The 12,124-nt window shown below is 36.4% G+C and overlaps 1 protein-coding gene across 2 annotated transcripts in view; it reads right to left on the reverse strand.

The window, feature by feature from the left end:
• Positions 1-572: 572 nt before the first annotated feature.
• LOC110657393 (succinate--CoA ligase [ADP-forming] subunit alpha-1, mitochondrial) overlaps positions 573-12,124 on the reverse strand; it is a 31,201-nt gene continuing 19,649 nt past the window's right edge. For both annotated transcript variants that reach the window (XM_021814571.2, XM_058148578.1), the window contains 3 exons: positions 6,512-6,573; positions 5,238-5,319; positions 573-1,050 (listed from right to left, as the gene is read on the reverse strand). In XM_021814571.2, coding sequence (XP_021670263.2) covers positions 911-1,050; positions 5,238-5,319; positions 6,512-6,573 — 284 coding nt within the window. In that variant the 3' untranslated portion in view covers positions 573-910. The remainder of the gene's footprint in view (positions 1,051-5,237; positions 5,320-6,511; positions 6,574-12,124) is intronic.

Consider the following 12,124-nt stretch of genomic DNA (forward strand, 5'->3'; position numbering starts at 1 on the left):
CATTAAAAGCTAAAAAGCTAATATCACCCAACAGAACATTAGTAAATTCACTGTGCAGATTTTGGCTTTCCTTTCCTGTCTTATCTTTCTCCATTTCTTCGCGGAACTCATCCCTTTGTTCACAAATCCATCATCACAAACCCACTCTACTTGCATTCATTTACTCTTACTGTTACTATATTATTCATTTACTTGCATTCATTTTCTCTGGCATTCTCATGCAAGAAGATAGAATGATGGTCAAGGAGGTGGCCATGTGAAAGCAGATGAGAGAAAACACTGGAAAAGAAAGAAGAAAAGAGAGGTTGAGACTAAAATCTGGTTATTTTATTATTTTTTATCACCAAATACTCAGATTTAATGATTTTAACAGATTTCATTGAATAAAGTGGATCCAATAGAACCAAAATTAAGAGTTAAATGGCCTAATTTTAATATATATATATACAAGGATTCAATCTGACCTACAGACTAATGTTATCCAATTTCTTTGACTGGAGCAGAACTTCAGTACGTATAAGATCGAGTCTAAGCAAGTAAAATGATATAACAAGGATTTTGCAGAACTGAAATTCAAGAAAGATAATTGCATAATTGAATTCATGTAGAGTTTCAAGAAAGTAATATAATGAATTTTCGGGGCATTCCGTAACATTATTATAAACTAATACCAAATTGACTCCTAGTGTTGAACTTGGAAGTTTGGCACTCACAATAACTAAAGCTTCCAGCAAGAAAAATTCACCAGAAAATGCTGTGGCTTCAAAGTCTCTTCAGGTGCTTGCCTCATCAGGCAGTCCAAGAAAATCAGGGTAACACGTTTTCCCTCGATTAAGTTTAAACAAATTGATACATCAAAAGAAAAGGTGTATCAAACCACTCACTGAAATGTGAGCACAAAATGAAAACACTAATTCACAAGACCCCTCTCTTTGAACACGTCAAGCATGGCAGCACCAATCTTTGCTGGAGATTCCACCACTGTGACGCCAGCTGCTTTTAGAGTTTTGATTTTGTCTTGGGCAGTACCCTTTCCCCCAGATACAATAGCTGCAAATAAATTAAAGCAAAACACATTGATAATATACCATCTCATAAAAAACATTGGATCAAGGTAAGATTAGTTTTGGAGGATTGAAATGAATTTAAATGGTCGGAACAAATCTCTAACCCCCAAGATTCACTAAGGGCAGATTGTGCCTGCATGTCAGGAAATGCCTAAAATTTTCAGGTCCCTACAATATGTAGAAATAACACAATTTGCCTATCCTTGATTGTTAACTGCCAAGAAAAGAAAAATATGCAAAGATAAATATTGATGCAGGTCTAGGGATGGAAATAGGGTATTTTCAATGTATTTTCAATTTCCCAATTCAATCAGACCTCGATAAGACAAGTTCAGATAGCATATTTTTTTATAATTATATTTATAAATTTTACAATATTATTTTTTAAAAAATAGAAATTATATATTTTATAGTATTATTCATTTTATAAAATATAGCCAGTCCCGAGCCCGAATAAAGGAGAAGGGTTGCGGTAGGTGACAACCAGCGTAAAAATTTCATCACATCTTATGATATGGATTTAAATGGTATAAACGTTAGAGCGTCCTCTACTTACGACGCGCTATATCGGAGACCGAGTGTAGTGAGAAATATGCAAGGGTATAAGGCGTTCACCAAAAGCGACGCGCCATGCAAGCGCCCGAGTGTGGTGTTAAATGAGCAAGGATTCCCACATCATGGATGGGTGTGGGTAAAGAAGTTAGTCCATAGGACAGATAGTAGGATAGAACACCAAATAGGCATAGAGAACAATAAAAGATATCATAGAAGGAGATCAATTAGAAAGAAACATGATAGGAGGAGAATCAAGGTTAGTACTTGAAATATTGGATCACTTACAGAGAAATTAATGGAGCTTGTGGATACCTTGAAAAGGAGAAATGTGAATACTGCTTACATTCAGGAGACTAAATGGGTAGGACAGAAAAGTAAGAAAGTGGGTAACTCGGGTACAAACTGTGGTTTACTGAAAATGAGAGAAATAAGAACGATGTGGGCATAATCATAGACAGGACGTTGAAAGATGCTGTAATAACTGTGAAAAGAGTAGGAGATAGAATTATACTAGTAAAGCTAGTACTAGAAGGAGAAACAATAAATGTAGTTAGTGTTTGTGCCCCACAAATAGGACTAGATAGTGAGAGTAAACAAAAGTTTTGGAAAGATATGGATAATCTAATGCAAAGCATACCGAATGAAAATAATGTTTTCATCGGTGGACATTTGAATAGGATAGGCAAGGCTATGAGAATGTTCATAGAGGTTTTGGATTTGACAACTGAAATGAGGAGGGAAAAAGCATTCTGGATTTTGCTATGGCATACAACCTAAAACTAGCAAATACCTACTTTATAAAAAGAGAATCACATTTAGTTACTTTCAAAAGTGAGCAACATAGAAGCAAAATTGACTTCCTCTTAACCAGCAAGACAAATAGAGCTCTATGCAAGGATTGTAAGGTCATTCCGGGAGAGGCTTTAACAAGTCAACATCGGTTAGTAGTATTGGATGTCAAGTTTAGGAACAATTCAAGTAAGGTTAGAAGAAATAATGTAGCTCGAACAAAGTGATGGGAGTTCAAAGGAGTAAAGCAAGTGAAGTTCAAAAATGAGCTTCTTGAGTCCGATGCATGGAAGTTGGATATAGAGGCCAATGATATGTGGATACAGATGGCATCAAAGATTAGAGAAGCAACTAGAAAAGTACTTGGAGAGTCTAGAGAATATGGACCACCCTCAAAAGAGAGATTGTGGTGAAATGAGGAAGTACAAAAGGCAGTGAAGAGAAAAAGAAAATAGTATAAGAAATTACCTAAGTGTGATAATAATGAGGCATATGAACAGTACAAGATAGCAAAGAAAGAAGCAAAAAATGCAGTTAGTCAAGTAAAAGCGCAGGCCTTTGAAAAGTTATATGAGAAACTTGAAACTAAAGAAGAGGAGAAAGATATTTATAGATTAGCAAGGAGAAGAGAAAAGAAATGTCAAGATCTCAATCAAGTTAGGTGCATTAAGGATAAAGAAGGAAAAGTGTTGGTGAAAGATGAGGATATTAAAGAAAGATGGAGAAATTATTTTGATGATCTCTTTAATAATAGTCAAAATGGTAATAGCGTGAATATAGACTATAGAGCAATAAAAAAGAATGTGAATTATACTAGAAGGATTAAATATTTAGAAGTAAAAGAAGCACTTAAGAGAATGAAAGTGAGTAAAGCTTGTGGACCCGATGGAATACCAATTGAAGTATAGAAGTGTTTGGGAGATATAGGAGTGGTATGATTAACTAAATTGTTTAATAAGATTCTAAATTCAAAGCAAATGCCTAATGAATGGAGGAGGAGTATTTTAGTACATATTTTTAAAAATAAGGGAGACATACAGAGTTGCTCAAACTATAGGAGAATTCATACTACGAAGTTGTGGGAGAGAGTTGTGGAACATTGACTACGTCATGATACTTCTATCTCTCCTAATCAATTTGGCTTCATTCCTGGTCGTTCAACTATGGAAGCGATCTTTCTCATCAGAAGCTTGATGGAGAAATATAGAGATGCGAGAAAAGATTTACAAATAGTTTTTATTAATTTGGAGAAAGCTTATGATAGTGTTCCAAGAGATGTCTTATGGAGAGCGTTAGAACAAAAGGAGATATCTATTGGGTATATAAAACTGTTAAAAGACATGTATGAAGGAGCAACTACTATTGTGCGCACAATGGGAGGGGACTTAAGAGCTTTTCCTATCTCAGTTGGATTACACCAAGGTTCAGCTGTAAGTCCTTACCTTTTTACATTAGTTTTAGATGAATTAACGAAACATATACAAGAGAGTATCTCTTAGTGCATGATGTTTGCGGATCTGATAGATGAGACGCAAGGAGTTAATAGAAAGTTAAAGCTTAGGAGAAATACTCTAGAGTCAAAGGGCTTTAAGTTAAGTAGAACGAAGACAGAATACATACATTACAAGTTCAGTGAAGGCCGAACTGGTGATAGGAAAGGAGTTGATTTGGATGGAGTGATACTGTCCCAAAGTAATCACTTTAAATATCTCGGCTCAGTCCTTCAAGTAGATAAGGGATGTGAGGAGGATGTTAGTCATAGGATTAAAGACGGATGGTTGAAGTGGAAACGTGCCACGGGAGTTTTATGTGATCACAAGATTTCCAATAAGTTAAAAGGAAAATTTTACCGCACAGCCATACGACCGGCCATGTTATATGATAGTGAGTGTTTGGCACTGAAAGAGCCGTATGTGTCTAAGATAAGAGTTGCAGAGATAAGAATGTTAAGGTAGATGAGTGGCCATACTAGACTAGATAAAGTCCGTAATGAGAGTATTAGAGAAAAGGTAGGAGTGAATACCACTTGAGGATAAGTTGAGAGAAGGGAGATTGAGGTGGTTTGGTTATGTGAAGCGTAGACAAACGAAGGCTCCAGTCAGACAAGTAGAGTACATTAGAGAGAGGATAGAAAGAAAAGAAGGGTAAAACCTAAATTGACTTGGAGGAGAATAGTACAACATGACCAAGAAGTATTATACATTTTCGAGGATTTAACCAAAAATCGTTTAGAGTGGAGAAAGAGAATCTATATAGCCGACCCCAAATTTTTAGGATAAAGGCTTAGTTGAATTGAGTTTGAATTGTATTAATTATTTGAATTGTATTAATTATTTGAATTTGCATGTATTGATGTAGTATTCAGTAATGATAATCGAATTTGGGAATAATACAAGTGGTTTAAGGAGAATTTTAATTAGATTCAAAATAAGTAGTATTCAAATTATTAATAAGATTTGGATTTGATTAGGGTAATTTTTGGCGGGCACTCTTATCTGTTGTAATTCCTATAAGTCGATGTCAACTCATAGATTTTGTATTGTGATGGGACAGACCCCACAGATGGATTATTGGAGAGTGACTAATTTATAGTCATTTAGTAAGATATTAATTTATATTCTTATAAGACTAGCAGAGAAGTGCAGGTCTCAAACTGCAGTTATTTTTTCAATTTGCACATTTTATTAAATAAATTATGGAATAGCCAATGTCCAAACTAATATCAACTACCTGTTTGGGTGCATGAAAAATAAATAAGAAAAAGAAGAAAGTATCAAGAAATAAGTCAATAAAATTAGATGATAATATTAGATGATAATACAATACCTCCAGCATGACCCATGCGACGCCCTGGTGGAGCAGTTAGTCCAGCTATAAATGCAACAATAGGCTTTTGAGTTCCACTTTCCTATTGCATTTGTTGTATGAAAGCAGTTATTGAATTTCACAATGGGAGAATAGAGATTACTACTAGATAAAAAAGTCAAGTCTAAGATAATCCTAAACAAAGTTGAAGAAACTGCACTGTAATTCAATGCGTTAAGCAAAATATAACATAATATCTAGGTAGCCAGAATTTTGCAAAGAGAAAAAACATCTATAGAGCTACAAATAGAAAAATGCTGCACAGGTTTTAATCTATATTTTATACACAACCACAAAACTGCTAATAGCTTGGAGTTGGAAGAAGCTACACGCATGAAATGATCCATACATTACAACAAAAAGACATTTACATTGGTATCATCAGAATTTACAGATAAATTTCAACTAATATTCTCTGTTAAAGAGCACAAGGGTATTATGGAAGATAGTGGGAGTTTGCATAAGAATGTCCCCTCAGAAAGTTGGAATGCCAATGTATGCGACAAAAAATATTGGGATGAAAGCATAGAACTTCTGGCATATAAGATTGAAGATGCATATCCCACTAAATCCAACTGTTTGACATTTTTCACTCAAAAATAACTCATTACAAAAAGTGCGCGTTATATTCTTGATTGAAAGTGCACCCCACCCTTTTGCACTTTTATGTTGTGTAACTTTATCTATTCCTATAATCTACCCTTCCCAAGTCTAATGTACCGAAGGAAGTAAAAAAGAAATCTATTAACTAAAGAACCAGCAAGAATATCTTATTTGACAAATAATAAAGAAAGACCAACGAGTCATGTCATGATCTCTATAATTTATGGAGGGAAAGATAGAGAATGAAAATGAGAGAGTGACCAATGCAAGGACATAGAAATTTGTGGAGGAGAAAGAAAGAGAGATGATGTGGAGGAAAAAGAAAATTTTAATTATAAAAATGCATTATTGACACACCACATCAGCATTTTCGCCGGAGCAATCAGCGGAATCTAGTTGAAAAGATTTTTGTATAACAAAAATAAAATTAAAAGATTTTCACAGGAGTTTTTAAAGTTTATGCACGAAAGTGGAATAACTCTCAAAGTTGGGAGACAGGTGGTGCAATTAACCCAAGTAATGCACATTGGTAACAAGAGTAGATTTTTAGAGATTACTCGGGCAGAATAATCTTGCCAAAGAATGCCAAAGCATGCATATTCCTTAGCACAATAAAATACTAATCAAGTTACCTTAATCAGAGCAGCAGCATCCTCTTCTGCAGTGCCTCCTATTTCACCAATAAGAATGATACCTGCAATGCAATTCACATTATCTAACCACAGGCATTTGAAAAGAGGAGACACATGAAAAAAACCAGGTGAAATAAAAAAGGTGAAAAGATGTAAATGTAAAAAAAATGGTCGTGGCTTTAAAAGAGCCCACCCAAATATTTTTCTTATATGCAGAAAAGCCTTCAAAAACTGAAGCAAAAAATAGTTGAGCAGCACCCAAAATATACCACCAATGAACCACAACTTCAAAAGTTACTCATGTCAAGAGCTCCAAATCATATAATTTTTGTGCACATCTGAGTGATAATAAGCATATATATAGCGTAACTTTTTTTTTTTTTCGCTCCACTGGAATGATTCTCTGGGTGATTCAAAATTGAAGCCATGATAACCTCAAAGTTATTGGTTTTCTTTGTAGATGATACACATAATTGGATTTACTTGCAAGTCGCAACCTCCTATTTTGTTTATTTTAGTTCTTCGAAAACAATGAGGTCTACATGGAATGAGTCCAAAATTAATCAAACTTTTCTTATAACTCGACTCAACTCAACTAAGCCTTTCTCTCAAAAATTTGAGGTCGGCTATATGGATTCACTTTCTCCACTCTAAACGATCTTGGGTAAACTTTTCTTATAAAGTGTGGCAAAATAATTTTGGGATATCTAAGAACCCACAGGAAAACTAGGTGGCACCTTTGCACACATTCCATGAAAAAGGCCATGAGGTCTACATGCCTCAGATCAAACCTAATCTGATGCGTCCCACATCGGTTCGGCAGAGAGACGTTGGGTGTTATATATATGGGTTGGCAAACCCCTTGTGAGCTAGCTTTTGAGGTGGAGTTAAGCAGGTTCATATCATTTGATATCAGAGCCTCACTCTGTATGGATCAATAGGCCATGTACAAAGGTTTTTTGACGCTCTTCGGGAGAGGTCGAGATAAACGAGTCATGACCCCGGTTGTTTCACGAGAACGTTTAGTCTAAAGGGGTTGGCAATTATGCATCCCGTATCGATTCTGCTGGGTGATCTTGGGTGGTATATATATGGGTTTGCAAACCCTCCTTGTGAACTAACTTTTGAGGTGGAGTTAGGCAGGTTTATATCATAACCTAACTAGTGAAAGAAATTGGAAACAAGAGATAGGTTATACAGTTGTGTGTCGTGTTACAGCATAAACCAATTTGAACCGTAATGGAGAAAGATAATGATATGAATCCACCAACAGTTTTGGGCTGAGAGAAGCAAGGGCCTGGTGTATTGAGAGTGTATATCAGAAGAAATTCATGAAGAATGGAGCTGGTATTGCTGACTTGGCAGAAGCCCCTTCAAGAGATGAATCAGTCAGAGGAAATGGCAGGGACTCAAGTGGAGAAGGAGAGAATACAGCTGTTACCATGCAACACATATGGGCAGGTGGAAAAACTATATAAAGAGAAGAGTATCAGTAAATAAGGCTTGAATAGAGTAGCTTGTTCTTCTTCGGCAAAGTGCTGGGCCAAGGATTCCTCTCCGGAAGTCCTTCGGATTTATCTACTTTTGAGTGTGAGCTTGCATTTCAGCATTGAGGCTGGGACCAGATAGGAGAGTAGTCCTCTGGTTGTTCTCCTGTTATTGTTACTTAGAATTTCTAGTATTATCAGTAACATTATAGCAGCCTTTTGGTTGCTGGATTTCTGCAATTCCTTTTCTTTTTTAGCATTTGCATTATTCATCTAAAAATTAAGTTCCTAACTCTTAACAGATTGGCATATATAGAATCATTTCCAAGGTATGCTTGGTTCAATGGACTAGATTGGACCGCACAAGGAAAACCACCCGATGCTATATCTGGTGCACTAATTAAATAAGATAAAAGTGAACTGTTGTCCCATTCAACCCTCTTCTTTTGGTCCCTTCGCCCTCCACTGGATATATATTGTTCATTCATTCCCAATTTCCCATGGTACAAAAACTCAACTCAACTCAACTCAGCTCAACTAAGCCTTTATCCCAAAAATTTGAGGTCGGCTATATGGATTCGCTTTCTCCACTCTAAACGATTTTAGGTTAAATCCTCAGAAATTTGTAATGCTTCTAGGTCATGTTGTACTACTCTCCTCCAAGTCAATTTAGGTCTACCCCTTTTTTTCTTTCTATCCTCTAACCTAATGTGCTCTACTTGTCTAACTGGAGTCTCCGTATGTCTACGCTTCACATGACCAAACCACCTCAATCTCTCTTCTCTCAACTTATCCTCAATTGGTACCACTTCTACCTTTTCTCTAATACTCTCATTACGGACTTTATCTAGTCTAGTATGGCCACTCATCCACTTTAACATTCTCATCTCTGCAACTCTTATCTTAGACGCATCGACTCCTTCAATGCCCAACACTCACTACCATATAACATAGCCAGTCGTATGGCTGCACGGTAAAATTTTCCTTTCAACTTATTGGGAATCTTGTGATCACATAAAACTCCCGTGGCACGTCACCACTTCAACCATCCGGCTTTAATCCTATGACTAACATCCTCCTCACATCCCCCATTTACTTGAAGGACTGAGCCGAGATATTACCACTCCATCCAAACCAACGCCTTCCCTATCACCAGTTTAGCATTCACTGAACTTGCAATGTATGTATTCTGTCTTCGTTCTACTTAACTTAAAGCCCTTTGACTATAGAGTACTTCTCCAAAGTTCTAGCTTTCTATTGACTTCTTCTCGCATCTCATCTATCAGAACAATATCATCCGCAAACATCATGCACCAAGGAATACTCTCTTGTATATATTTCATTAATTCATCTAAAACTAATGTAAAAAGGTAAGGGCTTATAGCTGATTATTAGTGTAATCCAATTGAAATCGGAAAATCTCTTGCGTCCCCTCCCAGTATAAACAAAATATAAACAGATATTATACAACTCAACTCAACTCAACTAAGCCTTTATCCCAAAAAATTGGGGTCGGTTATATGGATTCGCTTTTTCCACTCTGAACGATTTTGGGTTAAATCCTCAGAAATGTGTAATACTTCTAAGTCATGTTGTACTACTCTCCTCCAAATCAATTTAGGTCTACCCCTTTTTTTCTTTCTATCCTCTAACCTAATGTGCTCTACTTTTCTAACTGGAGCCTCCGTATGTCTACGCTTCACATGACCAAACCACCTTAATCTCCCTTCTCTCAACTTATCTTCAATTGGCACCACTCCTACCTTTTCTCTAATACTTTCGTTACGGACTTTATCTAGTCTAGTATGGCCACTCATCCACCTTAACATTCTCATCTCTGCAACTCTTAACTTAGATGCATACGACTCTTTCAGTGCCCAACACTCACTACCATATAACATAGCTGGTCGTATGGCTGTACGATAAAATTTTCCTTTTAATTTATTGGGAATCTTACGATCACATAAAACTCCCGTGGCACGTCTCCACTTCAACCATCCGGCTTTAATCCTATGACTAACATCCTCCTCACATCCCCCATCTACTTGAAGGACTGAGCCTAGATATTTAAAGTGATTACTTTGGAACAATACCACTCCATTCAAACTAACTCCTTCCCTATCACCAGTTTGGCCTTCACTGAACTTGCAATGCATGTATTCTGTCTTCGTTCTACTTAACTTAAAACCCTTTGACTCTAGAGTACTTCTCCAAAGTTCTAGCTTCCTATTGACTCCTTCTCGTGTCTCATCTATCAGAACAATATCATCCGCAAACATCATGCACCAAGGAATACTCTCTTGTATATGTTTCGTCAATTCATCTAAAACTAATGTAAAAAGGTAAGGGCTTATGGCTGATCCTTGGTGTAATCCAATTGAGATCGGAAAATCTCGTATCCCCTCCCACTGTGCGCACAATAGTAGTTGCTCCTTCATACATATCTTTCAATACTTGTATGTACCTAATAGATACCATCTTTTGTTCTAACACATTCCATCAGACCTCTCTTGGAACACTATCATAAGCCTTCTCCAAATCAATAAAAACCATGCGTAGATCTTTCTTCACATCTCTATATTTCTCCATCAAGCTTCTAATGAGAAAGATCGGTTCCATAGTTGAACGACCGAGCATGAAACCAAATTGATTGAGAGAGATAGAAGTATCATGACGTAGTCGATGCTCCACAACTCTCTCCCACAACTTCATAGTATGGCTCATGAGTTTAATTCCCCTATAGTTTGAGCAACTCTGTATGTCTCCCTTATTTTTAAAAATAGGTACTAAAATACTCTTCCTCCATTCATCAGGCATTTTCTTTGAGTTTAGAATCTTATTAAATAATTTAGTTAACCATGCCACTCCCATATCTCCCAAATACTTCCACACTTCAATTGGTATTTCATCGGGTCCACATGCTTTACCCACTTTCATTCTCTTAAGTGCTTCCTTTACATCTAAAGATCTAATCCTTCTAGTATAATTTACATTCTTTTCTATTGTTCTATAATCTAATTCACGCTATTTCCATTTTGACTATTATTAAAGAGATCATTAAAATAATTTCTCCATCTTTCTTTAATGTCCTCATCTTTCACCAACACTTTTCCTTCTTTATCCTTAATGCACCTAACTTGATTGAGATCTTGACATTTCCTTTCTCTACTCCTTGCTAATCTATAAATATCTTTCTCCCCTTCTTTAGTTCCAAGTTTCTCATATAACTTTTCAAAGGCCTGTGCTCTTGCTTGACTAATCGCCTTTTTGCCTCTTTCTTTGCTATCTTGTACTGTTCATATGCCTCATTATTATCACATTTAGGTAATTTCTTATACCATTCCCTTTTTCTCTTCACTGCCTTTTGTACTTCCTCATTCCACCACCATCTCTCTTTTGAGGGTGGTCCATGTCCTTTAGACTCTCCAAGTACTTTTCTAGCTACTTCTCTAATCTTTGATGCCATCTGTATCCACATATCATTGGCCTCCATATCTAGCTTCCATACTTCGGACTCGAGAAGCTCATTTTTGAACTTCACTTGCTTTGCTCCTTTGAACTCCCACCACTTTGTTCGAGCTACACTATTTCTTCTGACCTTACTTGAATTGTTCCTAAACTTGACATCCAAGACCACCAACCTATGTTGACTTGTTAAAGCCTCTCCTGGAATGACCTTGCAATCCTTGCATAAAGCTCTATTTGTCTTCCTGGTTAAGAGGAAGTCGATTTGGCTTCTATGTTGCCCACTTTTGAAAGTCACTAAATGTGACTCTTTTTATAAAGTAGGTATTTGCTAGTATTAGGTCGTATGCCATAGCAAAATCCAGGATACTTTTTCCCTCATCATTTCGACTACCAAAATCAAAACCTCCATGAACATTCTCATAACCTTGCCTATCACTTCCTACATGTCCATTCAAATCTCCACCAATGAAAACATTCTCTTCATTCGGTATGCTTTGCATTAAATCATCCATATCTTCCCAAAACCTTTGTTTACTCTCACTGTCTAGTCCTATTTGTGGGGCATAAGCACTAACTATATTTATTGTTTCTCCTTCTAGTACTAGCTTTACTAGTATAATTCTATCTCCTACTCTTTTCACAGCTACTACTGCGTCTT

Source organism: Hevea brasiliensis, chromosome 6, assembly GCF_030052815.1.
Source record: "Hevea brasiliensis isolate MT/VB/25A 57/8 chromosome 6, ASM3005281v1, whole genome shotgun sequence".
NCBI classification, from domain to species: Eukaryota; Viridiplantae; Streptophyta; class Magnoliopsida; order Malpighiales; family Euphorbiaceae; genus Hevea; species Hevea brasiliensis.